The 26,303-nt window shown below is 37.8% G+C and overlaps 1 protein-coding gene across 4 annotated transcripts in view; it reads right to left on the bottom strand.

Moving 5' to 3' along the window:
• Hecw2 (HECT, C2 and WW domain containing E3 ubiquitin protein ligase 2) overlaps positions 1 to 26,303 on the bottom strand; it is a 210,027-nt gene that overhangs the window by 7,438 nt on the left and 176,286 nt on the right. For all 4 annotated transcript variants that reach the window (XM_076866774.2, XM_076866775.2, XM_076866776.2 and 1 more), the window contains 7 exons: positions 25,482 to 25,634; positions 23,703 to 23,801; positions 19,750 to 19,879; positions 18,642 to 18,788; positions 17,777 to 17,891; positions 14,973 to 15,058; positions 13,904 to 14,016 (listed from right to left, as the gene is read on the bottom strand). In XM_076866774.2, coding sequence (XP_076722889.2) covers positions 13,904 to 14,016; positions 14,973 to 15,058; positions 17,777 to 17,891; positions 18,642 to 18,788; positions 19,750 to 19,879; positions 23,703 to 23,801; positions 25,482 to 25,634 — 843 coding nt within the window. The remainder of the gene's footprint in view (positions 1 to 13,903; positions 14,017 to 14,972; positions 15,059 to 17,776; positions 17,892 to 18,641; positions 18,789 to 19,749; positions 19,880 to 23,702; positions 23,802 to 25,481; positions 25,635 to 26,303) is intronic.

Here is a 26,303-nt window from a genome sequence, read left to right as displayed (position 1 = left end):
AGTTTTCTATTAAAGTCAGTACACCATTGTTACTTCTTTGAATCTTGCACCATAATCTGTCTCCTCCCAGTTCACAATGCAGAAAAATGGCCATTTAAATCACCATTACATTAAGTATTCTTTTTTAGAAATACTCCCCTTTGCCAAGATAGGAAAAAAAAATGTTTTCCTGTTATTTGCACCTGAATCACAATAAAAAATAGACAGTCTCCAAATAGTACATCTTATCAGGAAGCAAATCTGTACTTTTGACATGGAATAGGAAGCATTTGATTCTGAATGTGCAACAGCTTTTCAGCTGAAGCTAAAACAATTTTGACTTAAGAAATGCTCCTGAATCAACACAAAATTTGAGAATCTATGATTATTAACAGGCTATTTCTAAAAGGTACTATGCTTAAATTTTTACTTCTAACTTTTTACTTATAAAACAAATGTAATTGATATTCTTAGATGTGGGGTAGCACAGTGGGAAGATCAGAACTTTGGGAGTTGGAGAGACTTGGATTTAATTTAAACTTTGTACACAACTGTGTGATTTGCAGTGAGTTATTAGCATTCTGAGCCTCAATTGTCTCACTGGTCAAAAGGGAATAATATAACTTCTCTCTAAAGGATGTATTAAAGTCAAATAATAGAGAAATGCTTTACAAGGTGCCTGGTTCATAGTTCTTGACTAGTTAATAACACATATTTTTAGTTACATTTTTTGTTATCAAAAAGATTTAATCTGCCTCCAATAAATTGCCAAAAGATAACAAGACCCATAGAAACCGTGAGACAATAAAGAGGTAATAAAGCAGGTGTATGATCACATAACTTACTAGAAATAGAAATGTGAAGGGGCCCTCTCTGTTATATTTTAAAGAATATCAATTTTAGAACATTGAAATAGTCTGACCTAATTTATTACTCCTGACACTACAGACTCTGAGATATACTGGAGGAAATCATCTAATAGTTGCAGTCAAGCACCTTTTTTTTTGATACAATAAATATTTCAGAATTGCAATTAATATAATTCTTATTATACCTCCTTATATTAGAACCTAATTTTAAAAAATTCAATGAACATATTAAAAGAGAGTCTCAGGAGTTTAAAATCTTATTTTATTCCAGTGAAACACTGGAATAAAAATATTAAGTGAAGACTTTAATCTCTGTTCTAGAGGGAGCTGAAGAAGAAGTAGAAAAGTGAAATGTTTGGAACAGAATTATATGCCAGACTATGTGTGACAGGTACACATTCATTATCCCATTAGGCTAAAAGATGGTGCATCATTGTTATTTTTTCATTTTTATCTCTTTAGTTATCAAAAGATTGAGTATCTTTCCCCAAGTCTGCTTACTTGTTAAACTGCCTGTTTTGTGATCTTTATGTTCATTTCATCTTTTTTTTAATGTTTTTACTATGGCAAAATATTAAAAAACATAAAATTTATAATTGCAAGCATTTTTAAATGCAGTTTTGTGGCATTAAGTGCATTTACATTGTTTGGCAACCACTATCATCAAGCATCACAGAACTTTTTCATCTTGTAAAACTGAAGCCCTAAACCCTTTAAACAATAAGTCCTGTTTCTCCCTTTCTCTGGTCCCTGGAACGTACCATTCTACTTTTTGTCTCTATGATTTTTATTATTCTATGTACTTAAAACATTTGTCCATTGTGTCTGGTTAATTTCACTTAATATAATGTTTTCAAGGTTAATCTCAGAGTTTGGGTCAGAATTTCCTTCCTCTTTAAGGCTGAATAATATTTCATTATACATACATACACACACACACACACACACACACACACACACCATTATCCATAAATCCATTGATGAACATGAATTGCTTCTACCTTTTGGCTATTGTGAACAATGCTGCTATGAACATGGATATAAAAATATGTTTAAGTTCAGTTCCTGCTTTCAATTTGTTTTGGGGGGTATATATGCATAATTAGAATTACTGGATCATATGGTAATTCTATTTTTAATATTTTCAGGAATCACCACACTATTTTCCTTAATGACCATACTATTTTACATTCTCACCAATAGTGCACATGGGTTGCAATTTCTCCACATCCTTGCCAACACTTATTTCGGTTTTTACAAAAATTTTACTTTTATAATAGCCATCCTAATGGGTGTGAAATGCATTCATCTTCTAAAGCCTTAGGATTTGTTTCTGATTTGTACACATGCTAGAAAATAAAGAGAGACTCTATTACTGGATTTGAAGAAGCGAGTTGCCATGAAATTCACAGCTTTAAGGAATGAATGTCGCCAACAACCTAAGGGAGCTTGGAAGTAGATCTTTCCATAGTTGAGCCTTCAGATGAGAACATAGCCCAGCTAACACCTTGACTTCAGCCACGTGTGTCACTGAACAGAAAACTCAGCTAAGCAGTGCCTGGATTCCTGCCCCATAGAAAGATGTGTGTTGTTTTAAGCCACTAAGTTGATATAATTTGTTTTGCAGCAATGGAAAACAAGTAACAAGTTTCAAGGTCATGAAACATCTAAGAAAGGTGGCAACTGTGATGATAATGTGAAACAGTAGAATTGTCTATAAAGGGCAGGTGGTGAGGCTAAGCTGGTAGTGCTGCCCTTACATGCTTCTAGGTATCTGAGCAAAGAAACAGAAATTCTGCATATTTTCTTTGCAGTTCCTGCTATCTCTTTATAGGTACCATAGTGCATTGTCCAGTAAATTCATGAGCTAGGGCACTCTTTTCAATTCTTAATACAAAGGGAAGTACTGATCAATCCTTTTCACTCTTCTTTAGTCATAAGATATAATCACCATTATTGCTATATAATCTAAGGTTATCACTCCTTCTTAAATTACATCTGCTCGAATAACGTATAGTTACCACAACACAACTTTCCTCCTGAAAAAACTAAACAGCTCCTCTGGAAAAGGCTTCATGAGGATGGACGGAGACAGCATATACTGTGAAGAGGGAAACTGTGTGAAAGACTAAATGGTTTTCCCGAGGTCAAAGCTGAATCAGTGGCCAAATCAAGAATAAGACCTCAACTTTGGGTCTTCTAGGGAAAGTCCAACATTAAAGTGAAAGCAGGTGATTTTCGGCACACTGGCTCCATTCTTTTACTTTTGAAAGCTTGAGTGATAATTTCATCCCAGGCCTGACTAGGAGCTGCTAGTCCTCAACATCCTACCTGGTTACATATGGAGAGGGATTCACAAAATAAGCTTCAGGTATTTTTTAAATGAGTGGTTCAATCTTAATATGCAGCAGCTCTGAGGAAAATGGTCAAGATAGGGTCAGTCCAGAAAAATCTTGGGAGATACCAGGGGATTTTTAAGTGATCAAACTATCTAGTTCAACCAGAAAACAGAGCTACTTTGGAGTGCTTTGGAATCAGCCAATGAGTTGTTTACAACAGGGACTTTTGGTTACACCCCTTGAGAAGATTTGGGGTGGGCCTGGGGATCTGCATTCTAACAGTTATTTTCAGCAAGTCTGATATAGTTGTCCCCACTATTGGAGAGACATCAAGTAAATTAGAAACAAGATATCTACATTGGACATTCACACCAACATTTTGTGTGCTTGCAAAAATTTCAAAACTGCTTATAAACAAGACAGTATTACTAATGAGGAAATTGAGGAAGAGTGTGGTTAAATGAATTGCCCAATATTTACCATCAACTTGCTATATGAGCCAAGAAAGGAATAAAAAGGCAAAACAAAACAAAATCCTCTGAGGCTTTTCACACCCTCCACCCCCACCCCATTCCATGTCCTAAGAAAACTCTAGTAGAAAATAACAGGAGGGCCCTTGGACTGTGTTGATATTGGCAGCAAAAGCCTGTCCAGCTATTCAGTCTCAGTAAAAGAACATTTTCCAAATCTTTCAAAGCCAGTCACACTAAAGTTTATAATGAATTTAGTTTTTTTTTAATCTATCCAGCCATGACCACTCAAGCAGAACAGGTCTAAACACATCTTCAGGAAATCTTCTGGCATAAATATCAAGATGTAAAAACCCTCCATATATCTGGTCTGACTTAATAGATCTCATAGTGCTTTCTGAATCCTTCAAATGTTAACAGGGAGCTCATATATTTATACCCCCTTTTTTCCCTGTAGATTGAAAAGTCAGTTATCCAAATCCAGTAAGCCAAAAATATCACAATTATATTTCCATAGGTCAGCTAATTGATGAATGTGCTGCTTCCTCTGTGTGAATGTATTTATTCATTTATTTCTCATTCTTCCAGAAGAATTTTAAAATGAGAGGAAAGAAAGAGAAAATCATGTACCTTATGTTATCTAGTAGATAGTCTTAGAAATAAAATGCCTTTGCATCAAATAAATTCTTTTTATCTGCATTACAACTTAGAAAGTGTTAACTCCCTTATTTTCTTAATTGACAATATTGTGCAACCCTTCAGATTTCATTTTTCTTACTCCTATTTGCACTCCTTCATCAAGCAATTGATCAATCAAAAATACTTAAGACCATTCTAGAGGATCCTAAGGAATCTTGAAATATATCAATTTCCAGCGCCAACATTTCTTTGAAAATAGGCATATTCCCAATCTAATGATCTGGCAAGTACAAATTTTACTGATGTGAAAGTATGTTCACAGGCTTCCTTAAGGAGATCAGGTGAGCCTGAAGTTTTTGTCATGGTCACACACTACAGCAGGAAAAGCTGGGCTTCTTCTGAGTATCTGCAAAGGTCCTGGTGTTTCTTCTCCTTCTCTTCCTTTTCTGGCCTTTTGGGGTGCCCTAATTTGGAACCAATAGGTTGTCAGGCAGAATCTAAGTTCTTTCAATTTCAGAATCTCTCATTATTTTTCTCCTTGAAGATCCCATATTGGGAAAGCTTGTCATCCCCATGCAAAATGATTTTATGAATAAAATTTAATTTTTCAATTAGCATTACATTTATTTATTCCTTCACTTACTGAACAAGCACTTAACTGTGTGTATACTATATGCTGAACATTCAGCTGTCTCCTGGTAGATGAGAATGAGAAGTCTGATCTCTGTCCTCAAGAAGTTTATACTCTGCCTGTAAATACACAGCAAATGGGAGCCCTGCAGGCTGTGCAGCCTGTACTCTGTACTAGGGGATCTACCTGAGGCAAGTGGCACTGAAATCTAGCCTTCCTTTGCCTCTGCCTGATAAACTGTGAGCCCTAGTTTAGGGCTGGAATTCCTCAGAAGACTGAGACACCTTTGTTTAATCCAAAAGATTCCTGTGGGCAATTAGGGCTCGGCATACAAACAATAATACAATGAGTTATAAGTCTGCTCCACAGAGTTGGGGAAAGCTTTATAGAAGACTCTCCATGCCAAGGCTTGAAGGATTTGTAGGTGTACAGAGCTTTTCTGGATCAACAAGGAAAAGGATGTTCTTAGCAGACTGCCTGGGGTGTGAGAAAGCAGCACCAGGAAATCTGAGAAATGAAAGTGACAGGAGCCAAGGTTAGACCTGTGGCCAGATGGGGAGGCAAGGCCACATCTGCAAGTCAGGTGTGTTCATGCAAGGACCTTTCCAATTTAATTCATGGGCGAACGGGAGCCAATGACTGGGTGTGCTGAGGGGAGACAGCAGAGGGGCCATTAAGCATGAGGAGGAATACAGGAAATGGGTAGAGGATAAATCATTAATCAAGAGCTTGTAATCAGCATGAATAATCCAAAGTTACTAATCACACAGAGCAATCAGATTCAATTAAAGTTGCCCTGTAGCAACTTTATGTAGCTTTATTAACACAAATAAAGGTAAAACTTGTTAAAATTTTTAAAATAGTCATAATTTCTCTAATACCCTCATTAGTATCTTCTTAAGAGACCATGAGGTTTAGAGGAGGAATTCTTGTTCAGACTCAATCACAAATACCTGTGTCACCTATTGGCAGCACAGCACAACCCTTGACCCTCACAAGGTATTCATTAAGTGTGAACTATTGGAAAGGAATTCAACAGAACTTAGTACTCAAGCTACTCATTTTTCATATCATTTTTATGGATAATGATGCTGACTATCTGTTCATGCAAATGTCTAATACTCCCCTCCCTGTGTTTTAAGGTCCTCCACATAAACAGAGATCAACTTCTATTGGCCACAAAGTTTTGCATATAATAAGCACGTATAAATTTCTATTGGCTGGCTAGAGAAATTAGATTGATTTCATATAATTGCTTATTTCAATGTCTCATTAGGCCACCTTAGTAAATATGCACCTGAATTTGTAAATGCAGTGTGGAATGCTCCTATAGGAAAATTCCTGTACAGGTGGATAACCTGCTGAAGAAACTCTTCAAACTATTCATTCTGAGCAGATAACCTCTTGCTGGACGTGGTGGCGCAAGTTTGTAATCCCAGCAACTTGTGAGGCTAAAGTGGAGGATTGTGAGTTCAAGGCCAGCCTCAGCAACTCAGCCAGACCCCAAGCAACTCAGCGAGACCCTGTCTCTAAATAAAATTTAAAACAGGGCTAGGGATGTGGCTCAGTGGTTAAGTGCCCCTGGATTCAATTCCTAGTACCAAAAAATCCCCCCAAAACAAAAAATTTATAGTGAGCAGATAACTTCTTCTGATGGCTCTGAGGAAGAATGTTACATATAATTTTTTACAGGAAGAACATTTCCAGAGTCGGGAATTCCTGGAATTCCAAACAAAATGTAAATGTCTTGGGTGGATATAGCACATTTTTCACACAACTAAAGATTGTAAAATACAATGCCAACCCTGGATGATAGATATTAGGAGCAACAGTAATAAAGGCTAAATTTACTGAATGATGTGTTAGGCCTCATTTTAAGCACTTTGCATATATTATCTCATTTAGTCTTTAAAACTTTGTAATGTAATTACTAGTATCTGCCCTCAACTATTCAGATGATTATATAAATATAAAAGTGATTTTGAAATATCTTGTCTGGAGTAGTCCAAAGTCATCCCTCAAGTTTAACAATTCACTGAAAACAATATTCATTGAGTGTTAGGTGTCAGGTTCAGTGGTAAGGACAAAGCCATGTTCAACTCAAATAAGGCCCTTGTTCTCCCAGGGTTATATTCTAGAGTAGGAGAGGGATAATCAACAAGTAAACTAATAACTAAACATGATAGTCAAATTAGATTAAGTTTTATGAAGGAAATAAAGTGTGACAGAGTCACAGGCACACTGGGTAAAAAAGTAAGGTGGGCCTTTTGCAGAAATTACATCTATGCTGTCTTCCTAGGGATGAGATAGAACTAGCAGGAAAGAGTCTGGGCAGTAAGTTCCAGAGTCTTGAAACAGAATTGGGTCTAGACTGTTTGAGGACTAGCCAGGAGGTTGGTGGCTGCTGTGGGTAGGAGACTATATGTGCTGAGGTTAGAGTGGCAGCTTGACCAGGTCCCCTACCAGCGAGTGCTTGGAAGGAATCTGGATTTAATCTAGGCCCCTGGACGGTACAAGCAGGGGAGAAGGTGACCTAAAGACAGCAGATTACAGTGCTTGCTGAGTGCAGGTTCGTTGATGAAAGGCACACAGGATGAAGCAGGGCATTCAGCCAGCAGGCTTCTTTGGTCCCCAGAGAGGTGACTGTGGTGCAGACTAGGATGGTGGACAGATGAACCCAAACTAGTTTTTGTTCTTTAGTCCAAGGGAAGAGGAATAATTATTCTTTAACAGTTGTAATACCTGTCACCCACAAATACACACTTTAAAATATGATGTTTGAAGCAGCTTTCAAGGTCCATTAGTCAGTTGGGCTTGGATTGTGCTATTCTCTGTTGCAAGCAGCAAGTGACTTCCTTTCAGTTCATTAAAATTCATAAATTATTCCAATAGCTTCAATTTTTCACTTCATTTTTTAGACATGATCAGTTTTTATAACTTTACCCACCTTCCAAAGTAAAGACTAACCCAAAAGATAAAGCACATTTAAGTGATGTTTGATATGATGCTATTATGAGTTATCTCTGGCATATTTTAGTTAGCACATGCTGATTCAATGGTAACAAATATTGTAAGTATTATTGGGAAGGCAAAGGAGAAAGGAGTTGAAGAGAGCCCAGAAACTAAACTAAGGAACAAACTGTTTTATGAGAATCTTCTGAAAGTTTCCTCCAAAAATCAAAAGCCACCTCATTAATCAGCTGGTGGCAGGAACTGGGGAGAACAAGGAGCAAAGCTTCAGAGCAAATATAGCAAAGAGGTGACACCACGGGGTTCTTCCAGGGCTTACCATTTTTTTTTTAATTGAGAAAAGTAGCACTCTATTTCAGTTATTTTCTTATTTGTTAGCTGACAGTTTACTTTGACAGCAGAAAATGTTTTTCTGTATCAGAGAAGGAAAAGCCCAATTACAGATGATATTGTAGTGCAATATTTAATGACATGGAAAGATGTACATGATTAGTGGCTTGTAGCAGACAAAAGCCAGATTACTAACAGATCATGCTGTACCTTGTACTTTTGTTTTAAAATGTTTGTGTACATGTGTGCACATGCATGGGTATCTGAATGGAGACATATACTTCAAAATGTTAACAGAGTAGTAGACATTTGGTTGATATAAACAAGTATACATTTAAACATTTTTAGACATTTATATTTAATATATTTTTTAACATATACATGTATTTCCTATCACTTTTGCAATAAGTTTTTATGATAATAAAAATGGGATTTTTAAGGTAAAAACGTTCTCAGTCTTTGAAAATAATTTTGTCTTTTATAGTTTAATTACACTGCAAAAACTGTTTCTCTGAGACACCTATTTGATAGTTAAATATTACATTCAATTTCTTGATTTGGATCAGCATTTCATTTATCTCCAGGCACCACCATTTTCCCAAAACTAGCATTTCCCCTTCAGCAAGAACTATCAGTCCTTCATAGTGATTATGACTCCCCAGCTCCTCTGTCCCATCATCCCACTTGGCAAAAAAATCTCAGGGATTAACACAGGAAGTCTATACCATGATGGGAGAGAGGGCTGCCCTGCATTTTTCAGACAGGCAGGTGAGCAATCCATTTTTAAAAACTATTTAAAAGAAATTCCCACAATGTGAATTTACTCTTTCCTCAGAAAATCCACCAGAGCACCATGGGGCAGGAAGTCTTCTACAGAAATGGAAACACAGAGCTAAACTAACAGCCAACTCCAAAGCAGAAATGCAGTCATGTGTTCAGGTTGTAAATCTTCATGGAAAACCTGTGTCTCTACCACTATTTAGCAGCAAAGTCTCTAGTTACTTTATTACAGGTGAAGGGATTAAAAAGAGCCAGGGATCCAACTCGCACAGGTCTTAGAGACAGCCATATAGCCATAAATGCTTTAGTATACTCCTTGGCTCATTCCATGAGCAGTGCTACCCACTGCTACCACCAAGAGGGTGTTGGAATTGGAGAGAAGAATGAGATGGGTATTTGCTGGCATGAAGGGATGAAAGGCTCTGAATCATTCATGTCTGGAAAGACCAAGATATTCTCCCTCATCATGCTGGTTTGAGCAGCTTCTCACTCTCCAGGTTATAACCTCCCACTCCTGATCAAGACTCTGCCAGACTCCTTAGAGGAAACTTTTTCTTTCTTTCTTTCTATCTTTAAGTAAGAAGGACACCTGTGCATTTTCTATTAGTGTGTATATACAATGTCACATCTTAATGCTAAATACAGAATCATTAATAGAAAGAAGTACACTGGGGTTGACAAGGTTGATTCAGACTGATTCTTCAGTTCTACAATTTATATGTATCAGGAAAAAGCAGGAAAATGGTTTGAGTGTATCTGTTCTGAGGGTGGGAGAAATGGACCTGGTAACCTAAAACAACCTCTTTAATACTTTACATTTCATAGAGGGTGATGACAATGTAAGTAAAGAAACTGCTTCTGATGAAACAATACTGTCACATATTAAAGTTCTTCTTTTTATATTTTTTCCCCAAATGTATTTTTTTTTTTTTTGGTGGAGCACTTCATAACAGAGTAGTGGCAACTTTCAGAGATTCATGATAAATGTTCAAAAAGAACAAAGAAAATATACTATCCATATGGACTTTTATATCCATCATCCCAAACACTCTTTAAACATGGAATTGTTATTCCTACTTTATAGAGATGAATAAATCCATCTTCATTTGTGTTATTTTATAACCTAGATAGAACTAAGAATGTAGAGCTGCCTTAGGTTTATATGAAGAGAGGAAGAAATGAAAGCACCTATTGCCCAACTGTGTGTATGCAATGATGCTGAGGAACACCACCATTTAAAATGAGTCAGCACGTGAACTTCCTGGAGGTACCAGGAGGAAGTAGAGGAGTGAATACAACATGACCCAAGATCCTCTAGCAGCTCTTTGCTGTTACCTCTTACTCAACCAAACCTAAATTTACCCACTCCTGACTTTTATAAATAAGCAACCGAAGCCCAGTGATCAAGTGATCTTGAAGGTTCCAGAGCTAGCTGTTGGTAGAGGTGAGACCAGAACCCACGTCTTCTAACTCCCATCTCAATGCTCTGTCTAATATGCCACCATCTAATATGTATTACAGATGGCAGTGACACAAATCACAATGGCAGCCGTTACCAACTGGATGCTTATACAGGACCAGAGAGAATAATTAAGTGTTTTATAGGAATAATTTCAGTTAAACCTCAGAATTACAGATCTCCAAGGTAGATGAGGAAAAGGAGGCTATACCAAATTACCTTTGTCTGTTCATCAGGTTTAATGAAAATTCCAGTCATTAAATATGAATGGCTGATACATCTGATTATTGTTAAAGTTTATTCCATATACTTGAGTGGCTTTACATAAATAGATTTTATCAGAAAAGTGACACAAGTAATCTGCCCTCTCCTATTTCTTCAATGCTAGTTCTTAAGTTTCTCAGAAGAATGAAAAGCTTTACTCAGTCTATGTCATCTGCTTTGAGACACAAATTTGTGTTGAAAGGGAAAACATATTTTATTTATACCCAAGCATAAATAAAATAAATTTCTTTAAACAATGAAATTACAGGGATCCAGGGACCTAAACATGGATATGCACCTGAGGAACCTCTGGATCTGTGGGCCTAAATATGGACGCCCGAGGAACTTCCGGATCCGGGGGCCTAAACATGGACACCTGAGGAACTTCTGGTCCTAGAGCCTAAACATGGATGTGCACCTGAGGAACTTCCAGATCCGGGTACCTAAACATGGACCTGTACCTTTGGAACTTACGGATCCGGGGGCCTAAACATGGACGTGTGCCTGAGGAACTTCCGGATGTTACGGCCTAAACATGGAGGACTGAGGAACTTCCGGATCCGAGAGCCCAAAGGTGGATGTGCACCTGAGGAACTTCCAGATCCAGGGGCTTAAACATGGACATGCACCAAGGAACTTCCGGATCCAGGGGCCTAAACATGGACGTGCACCTGAGCAACCTCTGGATCCGTGGGCCTAAATATGGACGCTTGTGGAACTTCCGGTCCTAGAGCCTAAACATGAATGTGCACCTGAGGCACTTCCAGATCCGGGGGCCTAAACATGGATGTCTGTGGCACTTCCGGATCCAGGGGCCTAAACATGGATGTGTGCCTGAGGAACTTCCGGATCCGGGTGCCTAAACATGAACGTGCACTTTTGGAACTTCCAGATCCGGGGACCTAAACATGGATGTCTGAGGAACTTCTGGATCCGGGGGCTTAAACATGGACACTTGAGGAACTTCCGGTCCTAGAGCCTAAACATGGATGTGCACCTGAGGCACTTCTGGATCTGGGGGCCTAAACATGGGTCTGAGGCACTTCCGGATCCGGGGGCCTAAACATGGACGTGTCTCTGGAACTTCTGGGTCCGTGTGCCTATAAAGGACAGGGCGTGACTCTCAGAAGGGATGTGGTCCATGAAGAGGAGCAGAGCATGGGGCCTGTTGGGCGGTAGACTGAGCTGTTGCACCCTGAACTTGATGATGGTGGCCTCACTTCCCGGCCTTCCCTTGGGTGTCATTTCCTCCCCTTCCAGGCGGTGCCAGGGAGGAAGTGAGATCAGGCACAGGGGCCAGGCCCTGAGGAGGGACTCTCTCTTTCTCCTCGCTTAGCCAGGTGCCTGACCTGGCTGGGGACAAGGACGTCTTGTGACACTGGCTGCCTCCTGCATCCCTGCCCCAGGACCTCAGGGACCACAGGCGGGGACAGTCGTTGATTCTCCCCTGGCCGCTGACCCTCAGCCCTGGGGTCTGCACAGGGAGAGCTCTGTCTCCCAGAGGGTCAGGGGCCCCTGTGACCTGCTGCTCTTACCCACCATCATCCTGGACGAGCACAGGTCAGGACACCAGACGCTATTGAGAGTGACATCTCCTAGATGGGTGGCTGGGGACTTTGCCTCTGTCCCCAGGCCTCGGACACCAGATGATCCCCTTTAGAGACAGAAAATAACCCCACACTGCCCAAGACTTATTTTTAAGCTTTGGATTCTGAAATTTTCCTGCTGCCACCTTCTTTGTGAAGTCAGTTTTTCAACAGAGACAATATTCCGGGGGAGGGGGAGGGACAACAACATGGGAGTTAATCAAACCAAGCTGACACATCTGGTCCTCCAAGAGAAATCTGGATTGGGGGGAGAACAGCCATTCTCAACTGGTGAAACAGTGAAGTTCCCTTGTCCTTATTTTGTGTAAGAAAAATAAATAATACGATGTTAACTCATTAAATTATTTTTGATGAGTGCTTGGCTAAAAAAAAAAAAACAATGAAATTATAGTCTCCCAAATTTGGTGCATTAAGTGCCCAATAATAATTAGGTATCTGATTCAGCACCATTTTTCCAGATTGTGATACATAGAAGGTGGCTAAGGAAGCTCCCTGAGTTTGCACCATTCACCTCTCTCTGGGTTTGTATTTTCAGTGTCCTCTCCCTGCTTTTTTTTTGTCTGTTGATGCTAAGTATGCACTCTGAAATGTCTTGTAATTGCTAAGAAGAAAACTTGCTAGATCTCTTAAAGTTGGTTGTATTTAAACTTACAATGCTATCTTTGAGTATCTATTATCACCTTATATTACTAATATAACAGGTTTCTTAAAGTTACCTCTATTTAAATTTAAGATGATATTTTGGGGAACCTAGTTTCATTAAATCTCTCCAGATTTAAGTTTTCTTATTAGTAAAATTAGGAGAGGGGGGAGGGCGCAGAGAGAGAGAGAGAGAGAGAGAGAGAGAGAGAGAGAAAAGCAATTTGAGATTCTTTTTACTTAAAAAACTCCATAGTATTACTGTTGATTGGGAAAAGGAATTCCACTCCTCTTGTGTTCATTTGCTCCCTCCTTTTCTTTTGCTCCAGCTATCTCCCTATAAACTCAAATGCTTCTTTATTTCCAAATATTGCTTCATCAGTCTCTTGCCTTTATTAGGAGCATTAGGAAAGCAAAATTTTTCTAGTTCAAGGGAATGTATGATCTTGTTATGAATGAGAATCTAGTGCAATGAGAATTCACATGGAATTAAGATACATACAATGTAAACAGAGGTATGAAGTACATTCACATGATTTAGATTCTTTAACATCTACAATGATAATGTTTAGTAAAGGGATTCTAAGTACTTTTAAACATGAACTTAAAGCTACAGCTTCTAAAAACTTGTAGACAAGGGTCACAGATATGATGATCAATGTTGCTTTGGTAATGCTAGCAAAAGCTCTGCTTTTGTTGTGTATTGTATTTTAAAATACAGATATATATGTGTATATTTTAAGGATGACCAGGGGGATTTTTTTCTTTCCTCCCTCAACATTGATAGGAAAGGAATATATCTTTATAGATTTACCTATCTTTATCTTTTCCTCTATCCATCTACCTATCTACCTACCGACCTATATAATCCAAAGTCTCTCCAAAAGCCTGGTAGTGGCAGAAAATAAATGTTGTTTGCTATTTTACCTGGGAAGAGCCGTGATTTTTCCCCATTTCTCCACACAGAATCTTCTTGGGCCGTTACTCCCTCGGAGAGAAGCGAATCCTTCATAGGGAATGCTGGATGTGCCTGTAACAAACTATCAACCCAAGAAAATAGAAGGGAAAGGTAAAGCCAGTGAGAAGTGGTCCAGAAACACTGCATCATTCATGGGCAGAGCTCCTAAGGAGGAGCAGGTGGGAGTACCAAACTTCATAGGCATAGAGTAACAGAACACATAAACATGACAGAGAAGAACACTAAGAAGGGACTGTACATTATCAAGGAAAGTGGGATGTGGAGGGTTTATAGAAAATAAAGCACTCTGTGCAGCTAACCAGCTGAGATGCTAAAACCAGGCATATTTCCATTATAGATGAATATGGTAGGTATATCAACTAACTTAATCTACTTAGTATTGGTCCTTAAATTTGAGGTGAATTAAAAAATAGATTTCTGGGTCTATAGACTTGAGGCTCAGATTCTCGGACCAAAGGAGCCAAGATCCAGTCTACTTGTAAGGCTCTGCCTGAGCATCCAAGAGGCTTTCCCATGTCTGATAACTCTTAAGCTGCAACCAAATAACAATTGCCCTAGATAACTATAAATACTACAAAAACAATTTTCTCAGAGCTCCTGAATATTATTGTTTTCCAAATTTGTAAAAAGTTAGATGAAGGAAAAGAAATGACTCTTCATCGACAAACTGGATCCCTTCTTACAGGACTGAACAATCTCTTTCCACTCCTAGGTATACTGGCTGAAGAGGACCCTGCTGGAGGGACCCAACTGTCTTTAAGGTAAAGGTTGTCCCTAGGATTTTGGGACTAGAGTTGACACTTCCTTACAACTCTCATGTAATGCCTTTACGAGGCTGGGGATGTTCTGATGGTGATGAAGTCATAACCACACAATCTGAGGGGTGTGGAAATGGTATATCCCACGTTTCTATATAAAAGTGTGTATTCATAAAAAATACTTAGAAATTGCTAAAGATATGTATTTCCAACAATAATTATATCATTGCACTAAAAATGTTACCTAATGGCATCTTACCTGTAACAACCTTAGTCGTTGTTCATTGTTAAATCTTTCCACTGCAGCCCAGAACCACCGAATTACAATATGATTGTCATGGTAACCTATCAAACCAATAACAAACACCATGTTACTTTGACTCTTCTGCCTTAACCCACTAAGATACATGACGACAACAACAAAACCCCAGACATAGGTCATCATCTTGGATTCTTTAAATGTTGTTTGTAATTTAAGACTAAGGAATAGCACTGTAAATGTGATCATATGAGTGTCAAAAGTTAAATAAAAACAACATAAATGAAACCAAGAGGTCTCTGTTTTTATTTAGTGGTCACTAAATAAAAACGAGTGGCAAGAAGAACAACAAATGAGTTATTTTAGCGTATCATTTCTGAAAAATATACTTGCTGTTACTGGAACTGCTTAACTCTTTGGGTCATTCAGATAAGAAATAATTTTCAAGTAACACTTGGTATGCTCTGTACAAAGCTTGGAGGGTACAGTGGCAAAGAAAACAGACCCTCATAGGGCTTCTGGCAGAGAATAAAACATGTTAATTAAATCATCTGTATAAAGAAATACATAACTATGAGCTCTTCTTAAAGCTATATATATATTTTAAAACCAAATTACTTTCATTTTAATTTATTAATCAAAAGAGACAAGAAACCTTTAATTCCTCCAACAAATAAATCCTAACTAATCATCAACTAAATTTTACTTTTATTCCATACTTTAGTAGAATTTAATGAAACATCAAAATTATCATCTCACAGGTAGGTTAAGGCAGTGGTTATGGGTTCCAAAATCATTCAGTGAAAATTAATTCAGTTTAGAGACAACACTGGCAAGGATAGGCATGATTAATGATTCAAACTAATTGATAGTTATATATTATGTGCACAAAATCTACTTTAAATTCTGAGTCAGCAGTCCCCAAAAAGAAAGTGAGTAGATACTCTTTTAACCAGAATGTTTTCTCACATGTTCCATAGTTGTAGGATTTGGGGGACATCTCATTTTAAGGTTTGCCATTTGATTTGTGATGTATAGTCCCATTTGGAGAAGAAAGAGATCCAAGAGAAAGAGTCAATTAAAATGGATTTGGCATGGTGACACATAGGTTGCATGTCCAGTCTACTTTGGTAAGGACTATTTGGTACTGAGAAAACAGTAGTTCTATCTATAAAATAAGTGCCTTATAGCATTAAAGTTTTTTGATCTCATGAATCAGCCCTTTTTGCTTCCACTTTTGCTATTTGTACTAACCCTTTTTTGGTAGGAGAAGGAGTGAATGTGTCTCATATTCTCTCCAAACAGCTGCCATATGAACATATGGCCAGTGGCAGCTTAGCTGCTTTTTCATTCAGTGCCAACCAGTTGGGTTAGCAAGCGTGGCAGCTGAGTAGAGGGCCCTTTTCCTGCTCCCTCCTAAGGTTCTCATTTGATAAGATTTATAATAGCCATATAAAAAGTTCCTTAATTAGTTGGATATAGTGAGTAAAACTTTATACTGTGTGAATAAAAATATGGTTGATTTGATTAACTGCATTGCTATTAGATTCTCCTGGGATGAAGGAATGAGTAAATAATATTTATGGTACAGTGCAAGTTACAACAGCCAAATCCATATACGGATCATACGTAGGGCCAACTGAAAAACTTATTCCAGCAATTAGATTCAGAAACAGCAGCAATGGAAAATGCAATTTAATACAGCTTTTCAGAGAAAACAGTCAAGCAAAGCCAGCCACAGAAGAGGCAAGAGCTGGAAGAGCCAGGAGTGGGCAAAACCAAAAGCAATTTAGCAATACTAAGGCATTTTTTTTTTACAGCAACCATAAAACTGTTGTTTTAAATGTCTGTTTCAACTTACAGATAACTAGAGATCTGTTCAATTCTCAACTTACTCTGCTAAATAGTTAACCGTGATGCAAAGCTTGTACTTTTTACTATCTGGGCTTAGAACAACTGCTAACCTCTTAGATTTTGAGCTAAAAGCAACAACAACAAAAACTACCACCAAACAAAAAATAACTCTGAACCAGAAAACACTGGTATTTGTGATGAGTTTCTGAAAACTTTCTAACACAACAATATATTCCAGAAAATGTATTCTTTCTTTGCTTAAAATTATTGAACAAAACTCTGAACATATTGAACACAACTCTGAATTACCATTTGAGTCCCAGATTTAACAATCAAATTTCAATAGCTTTGGTCCCAGTAACTAATTAAAAATTTGTACTGATCTGCAGAAATCTACTTCTGAAGCTTCCAATCTAAACGAATTTTTTAATAATATCTTTTCCATTGAACATAGTGCTTGAATTTAGAATGGTTTTGCCAATAAGCTTGTTGGATTTTGAGAAACTGTCGTGTTTCAATCAGGTGTTTCAATTGGTAAGTGTGGAATGGATGAACTGGAAAAAAACTGTGCTGATTGGGAAGCTCAAAGGGTGTGTCCCCAGAAGTTTTAGAATGAAAATGGAATAGGTGTAGTTTGACCAGCTGGATGTTACCTGTCTGATGCTTCATTAACACCATAAAATAATTAATTAGTGTTCTTATGGTCACATTTAGTCACCAACAATTAAAGAGTTATGACATCCTCTGATGGTGCATAAACAAGCCTTCCCCCTTTAGACTGATGAGGTAACTAGGGAAAGAAGGGAATGTACCTTGCCCAAGGTCTCAAGACTGCATCAAACCTATGATTAGAGTACAAGTGCTTTGTCTGTCTTGTGTTTAGAATAGCAAGTTGGACCATGCTTCTCTTTTGAAACTTAAAGTCCATCCATCTATAAATCAAATTTTACCTCCTCTATATTCTGTGTTGTTTCTCCAATCACTTAGGTCTATTTCAGCTGTGCCTGCGATGACCAGTTCCAGTTCTCTTGCATCAAAAACAGATACTAGCCTGGCATCCACCACCTGTGGAATAAAAAGAGTACAGGGCATGGCTTAGGAGCATGCAGAAATATCAGCTATCATTAAGCCTCCCCAGAAAAAGAGAGCACAAGGAATTTGGGAGATTTTATGGGTGTACCCTGTATGAGCATTTGAAATATTATAAGGTTCTCTACAAGTATAAGGTATTTTTTAATAGGAAACTGGTTAAGATTGGCCCCACTAAAATTTTTATTTTGTCCATGACTATACCATCCTGAACATGCCTGATCTCAAAAGCTAAGCAGGTTGTGCCTAGTTAGCCCTTGGATGGGAGAATTTTTGTTTTACAATTGATCACTGATTGATCCAATTTATTTTCCTCTTTTTGAAAAGATCTAGTGCTCCTAATGAAAAAAAAATCACATGGAATACAGGTGACAACTCATTCTGACCCTCACTTACAGTCTTTTCACATGAGATTTGATTACCTGCATCTAAACATGAGTAAGAGTCATGACTTATATGTTATTAGTGGTCATTAAAGCATCAAACGCTACTTGAAATCAGGTCATAATATTCAGTTTAATGATCTCTTGTAACAAGTGCTTAACCGTTTGTGTGTGTGTTATTGAAATATAAAGGAAAAATATTTAACTTTTAAAATTAAAAGAGCAACAGCAAATACAGCAAAAGAGAAGATAGAAATGTTTCACCCAATTAAAGCACAGTAGGACAGACCAGAACATCATTACTCTCAGACCGGAAAACCCCATGACTGCTGGTTGTCTTTACCTCATAGAAGCCACGCACTAAGCTCTCTGTTTGTTGTACCACACCCCTCTCAATCCTCCACTTCACCATCCTCTCGATGTACTCCTTCTTGTTCTTCTCTGTGACCGGGATATTGGCACCCCCTGGCTTTAATTCTCGTTCAGTAATCTGAGATTAAAAAACAAAAGAACTGACCATAAAGTAATATGCTTGATGTTATAACACCTAACAAAGACAGCTGGCTACCTGTCCTTGCACTTCGGTGCATCCTATAAATGGAGCACATGAATATAGAGGCACTCAGTAACCCCTAGACATTGAGCTGATGTTTGAAAGCTTCAGTGGTTTAAAAAAAAAATACAGGGTGAATGGTTAAGTTTTAAATCCTGACTAATAGTGTGAGTTTTTAATCCAGATGGATTCCAGATTCTCATCCTTTGCTATTTGAATGTTTGACAGAAACCATTTCCACAAATTCCTCTAAGATTTAGAATCAACTGTATCTAGAGAACCAGTATTAAACTATAGATTTATTTAGGGAAACAGATTTGCACTCAAGTAAATGTTGAGAACTCAGTTTTCAAAACACATGAAATTCAGAAAAACAGTCAAATATTAGTGTCTAATAAGAATTAATACATAATCTTTGAGAAAAAATTTTTAACCTATCCTTCCACCAACTTTGAAATAAAACCAATGTGTTTTCTGTTTTCAAGACTTTTACAAGATATTGCTTACATTCCCTCAGCTTCAAAACAATCAATTTTAGTTCTTAAATATGAAAGAGAACTAAATACATATTCCAGCTCTATAATTGAATATTCAATTCTAGGACAGCATAAACTATTAAAAACTATATTCCATTTAAGACATATTCTAATAGTGTAGTTGGAAATAAAATGAAGATGGTTTATAACATAAAGGCTTATTATAATCTATAAATGAGAACATCTTAATCTGCAACTGGCATTAAAATAATTTTGTAATTGAGATTATGGTCCTGAGTATAATATTCGGTTTAAATCACCCAGTAAGTCACAAATAAATAAGCATTTGATCATAGCCATGTTTGATCAAATTTTTTCACCAATAGCTTTCAGTTCCCGCACAGAGATGTGCCCATACACACCTGCCCAAAAACTTCTTCATTCACAGTGAACGTGAGGTCTAGGATGTCGTGAATATCATTGTCTTTCATCCACTGTAAGCTCTGGTGGAATTCTTCATCGAGATATTCTAGATCACTCAGGTCACACAGACTAAGGTGACAAACAGAAACAAATATGTAGGCATGGTTATTAGCAAAAATCCCGAGTCATGAGAAAAGAAACTAAGAATTAATAATAAGAATAAGATACACGTAATAAGCAAATTCTTAGTCAATTTCAATAACCACATTGGTGAAATAACTCAGAAATTTGGTATAAGTTTAAAAATTCTGGATATATAAATGGCCATAGGAATCACTTAGCCTGTCTCTGCTTTTATATATAGAACTGAAGGTACAAAGAGTGGTTATCATTTACACAGTCATCCAAAATCAGTGCCAGATCTGGAACTGGAACTTGGGTTGACAACTTGGATCCAGTATTCTTTTTGTTGTTATTGTACTGGGAATTGAACCCAAAGGCACTTTACCACTGAACTATATCCCCAAGTCCTTTTTATTTTGAGATAAGGTCTTGCTAAGTTGCTGAGGCTGAGGCTCATCTTCAACTTGCTATCCTCCTGCTTCAGCCTCCCAAGTGACTGGGATTACAGAGGTGTACCACTGTGTTCAGCTGGATTCAGTATTCTTTTCATTGTATTGTACTATCTTAAAATATTGTTCTTCTACTTTGAACTTATTATACACACACATATACACACTCACACACACACACAGAGTATCTTTGCTTTTCATTATTTTTTTTTATTAGAGCTTTACAGTTACACATAGTAGTTGAGTTCATCCTGATACACTCATACAGCATGGAAATTGATTTCAGTTCACGATTCCCCCTACCTCCTTTTTCCTCCTTTTCTCCCTCCCCTCTCATTCTCCTTCCTCTACTAGACTTCCTTTTGCTCATCTATTAACTTATATTTGACTGTTTTTTATATTATCCTATCTGTTACTTCCTCTTTCCTTTATTTACTTTAGCTTCCATAAGAGAGACCTTTGATTTCTGAGTTTAGCTAATTTCACTTAGCATAATATTTTCCATTTTCATTCATTATTTTTTTAAAGAATAGATTCTGTGACTCATGTTCACATACATCTCTCTTTTCTTCATGATTCTTCTTCTGTGACTCTGAAAATAGCCAAAGAACCTCTCTACAATTATAATGACTTTCTATATTTCTTTTTTCTTTATTTTTTTTCTTTTCTATTGCAGGGACAGGATCTATGTGAGGTGGAGTTACTATTATATACCTTGTTGTAAGGTGGTAGTAACTAGTTTACTATAGTTATTTTGAAATTTCCCTCCTTCAGATCAAGTTCAAGGGTCATTTTGTTTGGTTCATTCTAAAAAATTACTAGCTACTGGATGAACTTGATGTTGCTGGTCTCAGGAGTGATTAGCCTCACTAGGGAGACAGGTACACAGTAGTTAAGTTAACATAAGGTGATTACTGGCAATATAGGGTAGATTCAAGCACTTTTTTAAATGGATGAGGTAGGTATGGGGAGCTGTCAGAGCAAACAGGAGTGGCACAGCATTTGCCTTGACTTGAAGACTCAGGTAAATATTTTTAAAGCAGATGATGCCTACATTCAATCTTTGGGGATGTTTAAAAGCCAGAGAGACAAAATGGAATGACTAAAAAGGAAATAAAGAGGAAAAAGAATAAAACATGAACAAAACACACAGGCATGAAGTGTAGAACACTCCCAGCACATGGGCAGCACCAGCACACTAACCACAGTACATCATATCCAGAGTATGAGGCTGCAAAGGTGGCTCGGATTAGGTCCTGAGTGTCACTTGAAGGAGTCTGGTCATTCAGAACTACCAAAAGGGTTTAAGACAGGAATGACATGATCATGTGGGAGTGGTGAGTTATAAATCTCCTCTGGGAGCCACAATGTAGATGATTATTTAAAATGGGATGGAGACCACTTCAGTCATCTGGCCCAAATAAGATAAAGGTTCTAATTAGGGCAGGCCATCAGAGAGTAATTTGATAAATTTGAGAATTACTTAAGAAGTAAACATGCAGAAATTCATACATGGATTTGTATGGAAGAGGTCTAAAATGGGGTGGCAAATGAACTTGTGTCACAAGCCAACTCTGATTAATTAAAATAGTCTTGAGTGCTATAAACTTGAAAAGATTTCTGAGGCCACATGAGCTCAGTGGGGAAAAGTATCACAAATGATTTGTAAACTGTTCCTTGGGAATAAGATCAGATATGGGAAAGAGTAGAACATGTACTCTGCGTTTGCCATCCTTGTTTAAGGATCAGTCTTGATTTCTGACTAGTTGCCAAGAATAGGAACATAATTAACTGCAACTGGACACATGGGGGAAGGTATATTTTTAGATTAGGGAAATGGTGAGTTTGGCTCTGACCATGTTGATTGTGAGGTCCCTTGTGAGACATCCAAGCAGAGACATTCACAAGTTGACCACGTGAGCTTGCAACTCAAGAGAGATCAAGTCTGAGGGAATCCCCAGGACCTGAGACAAGTCTTGAAACTTCCGTATGCTGGCCTTCAAGCCAACAAAGCACTGGCCAAGGATGAGAGCTTCAGGAACATGGAGATCTCAGGGCAAGTGAGAGGAGAGGCCGACAAAGGAGACAGAAAGGTAGGACAAGAACTGGGAGACCACAGTGTCACAGATGCCAGGGGCGTAGAGACCCAAGCATAAATGTGGTTGGGGCAGGTGCTCAATGGCATTTGAAGCATCAGAATGGTGCAATCAAGTAGAGCTAAAAAGTCCTTGAAGATTTTCTTTAAAAATCTCCACATGTTACTGGTGGGAAAGAACCTAAACTAAAGTGTGTTGAGGGTGTGAAACTGGGGCATGTGTGAACAGTGGTATAACTTTACAGGAAACTGAAATGAGAAGAGGAGAGGTAAGGCAGTGAAAGGGGAAGATGTGACATGCATCTGCTGGGACTAGGGAGGAGGAAATAGTCCCCTGGCTCAGTAACAGCTGTGAAGATGCTGAAAGGGAGGCAGAAAGCCAGGTATCGCAGTGACTTGGGAGGCAGGAAAAGCCCTCCTACTGACCTCCCTACTGACCAAGGATGCATGAGAAACATTTTATTTGCATTCATTTGAGTTTTAGGCTTCTGTTTTACAGAAATCAGGTCCATAGTTTCAGTAAGGGAATGAGATGGATAGAACCACCAAATTTGGTGCCTTCCCATGGCAAATCTGAGCTACCACCCCATAAGCAGTTGCCCTCTGTTCAGCCCTGGAAATGACTACATACTGACTATAAGACAGGAATGGGGTTTGCCCTACATTTTATAACAATTGCAATCTATCATCATGATAACAATGAAGAAAAGTTCTATGAATGCTTAATTTTCATCTGCCATCATAAATTGCTGTTTTGTACATAGAGAGACCTCAAGGAAAACATGGCGCTGTCTCCCCCTAACAACCACACCCAAAATAAAACCAAATCAAAACAAAGGAGAATGAAAATTTGAGAATAAGCAGTTGAAAGTCTGCATGAAGAAAAACATAAAACGCATCTCATAAAGGACAGGGGGCTGTGACTCACCAAGAAGAACCCACAACTATTTTATTAATAATCAGCATTATACCACAAGAATTCCAGGGCTGTGTTTGAAGTACAATCATTTTGAAGAAACATGTGGGGTTGCAACAAATGAGAATAAATTAAGAGTAGAACAAAACTAAGACTTTGGTCGCTAGACAGGAATAAAAGGTCAGAAGCAGGGAAAACACAGTAACTGTATTGAAATTGTATTAGTTTCCAAAATCAAAGCCACTGTTCAATTTAATAACAGCAGATATGCAATACTGAACAGATATTTAAGGAGTCTGACAGAAGACTCTTCAATAAACACTGCATTTTTACATGCTAATTACAAAAGCAATAAAAAAATACACTTACATTCTGAGAAGAGCCTTATAAAAGGGCCGTGTGAAGAAGGCATCCAACAAATACTGGTGTATTAGTGCAAGACCGAGGATCCTACCGCTGAACCGGAACCTACCAAGGAAAAACATGAGATAGCTTACACAACATGGAACAGCTTTAAAATGGTTCTGTTTGCTTTATAGAATGTGTTCTCATTCCAACCATTTAAGTTTGTCCAAGATTAATTGCCTACTAAGTTCATGAGAATTTGTGTGCACCTTGGATTGTCTCCATTAGCCAATAATTCATATCTACGTGTTGAAGAAATGTGTCTCACTGATATTGAGAGATGAGGCTCCACCTTTACCCTGTGTCAGTAATGTCACATTGTAGCATTCCACATCTGACAACATGAATCCCCCATTAGCATTTTAGTGAAATTTCTCCAAACCATTTCTAAGAGATGTGGATTGGACAAGGGAAAGTAGAGAAAATGTCCCCTTCTAGTTCACACGTGTGACTATTAGTCGGATTGTCTAATACAAAGTCAGTTGCAATTCTCCTTTGAGGAAAAGCCCAATTTCAGACTGAGAAAGTTCCCATCACTGTTTTTTTCTCAAACCCTATTCCCAAAGATAACGACCACTCTTCAAGAATTATGCATATGGACATTTGGGGGAGTTTCCTCTTGGGACATTCTGTTCTCCAAAAATTTCAAAGCTCACTTCTATTCTGAATCAACTTGGAAACTTTATGACATATATATGGTATGACTCGTTGGCTGATCCAGATGTACACTTGTTTTGTTTATCAAGAGTATCAAGTTTTTAGCTCCTTGAAAGTCTGTTGCCTTCTAAAAGTATAAATCCAGACTGGGATTAATTATATCAATTTGTAATTTTAGTTTCAGGCCACCATTTGAGGTGAGTGCCCAGCAGCTTTGCTTCTCTGTATTCCACTTATGTTAACACAACTCCAAGAGCCAGTTAGGAGGACTTCTATTTAAAAAGCCCTCCACCCACTGATATTAATCTCATGACTCAAAGAAGTTTTCCCCATGAGTCCTACTCATGTTCTTCGTTTTTTTGGTAATTTTTTTTTGTTACTATCAGTAAAAATGAAAAGGAACAAGTTAGTAGGAGTTATGCAAATATTTAAAGTCTACAAATGCAGGGATTTAAAAAAGATGCAAGGACATTTGGAAAGTGCAATTAGAGATTTTCAGAATAAATGCCTCCAGATGGGAATACTAAATCGGTTTTCCTTGATGATTTTGTGTGAGAAATTAAGAAAGTGGCAATCCCTGTCATAAACTCCAAGTGGTTCATAGGGTGAATGGAGCTCCAGCTGTCCCAGCACCCAGCCTACCAGTGTCAGCCACTTCCCCAAGAGCTACCAGAGACACAGCCTGCCTTCCTGCTCAGGACCTCCTTTTCACCCCGACCCAGTTCAGAGTTCAAAGACACCCAAAGGTGCAGAGAAGTATCTAGGGTTTTTTTTTTTTTTTTCTGGGAACCTAAAAACATCTGTAACTTTTTTCTGATAGGGTAAAGCTTTTGAATTCTGTCCAACTCACTTAAAATTCATCTTACGTAACACAATCTATTCCGAGCTTGGAGATGGCTTGTATATTTAAATTTGACAACAAAAATAAGAGTCAAATGAAGTATTTGACTGATATAATTTTTGTTTAAGGGGAAAAATGTTAAAAGAATGTGGACTTATATTTTTAAAAATAACATCACAGAAAATCAACTGAAGAAAACTTACAGAAAAACAACAACAACAAAAACAACAACAACAGCTACTTACCATTCATGATGATTGTCTACAAAAGCAGACATGGGACTTATTTGTACTGTGTATGTATCATTGGCTGAATATTCAAATAAGCCATAATAGGGGTTAAAGAGTTCTCTGGATACCAGGAAGAAAAACTCTCTGGAAGGCCCACTGTAATCCAGCCTGTAAAAGAATCCACAAAAAGAATAATCAGCTTTTATTTTTTTCTAGATAGTAGGCATATCTTCTCCTGATCTCAACTTTCTACAGAATGTTCATTATAAGATGAATTGTTTACATACCAGGGCTGTCCAAAGTAAATTGAACAAATTCCTAATCTCACCATGTCTTGACCCAAAATAGTAAATGGACACTTACGTGGAATATATCTAAAATGAAGGCATCAACCTTTCAGATGATGCATAAAATGTACAATAATGATTTTAATAAATATGTATAGGCATTTAAAAATGTCTGAGGAAAGGCTATGGGGAAAGGGAGTGCAGTATGGAAACTATTTACACAGGGTAAAGCCAGAGGGAATCCATTTATGGGACATGGCATCCATTCATGGGACACTGAGTCCTCATGGAATTTCTGAAACATTTTTGAATGAGGGAAGAAAAAGGCTTTTGTGAATCAGGGAATGTTACAAATACAAGGCTCCCTTGGGATATCACAGCAAAAGAAAAAAAAAGAAGGAATAGGATGCAAAGGAAAACTTTGAATTATAAAACATCACAGAAAATTAAAGAAAACATGAGGCTGCATAAACCTCCCTAAGAAGGCATTTGAAGAGGCTCTAACTTTAGCACCTGAACTACACTGTAAATTCCACTGTACTGACAGAGA

The sequence above is a fragment of the Callospermophilus lateralis genome, chromosome 9 (genome assembly GCF_048772815.1).
Source record: "Callospermophilus lateralis isolate mCalLat2 chromosome 9, mCalLat2.hap1, whole genome shotgun sequence".
Taxonomy (NCBI): domain Eukaryota; kingdom Metazoa; phylum Chordata; class Mammalia; order Rodentia; family Sciuridae; genus Callospermophilus; species Callospermophilus lateralis.
Note: the sequence above shows the minus strand (reverse complement) of the source record. Positions and strands in the feature narration are given on the sequence as shown.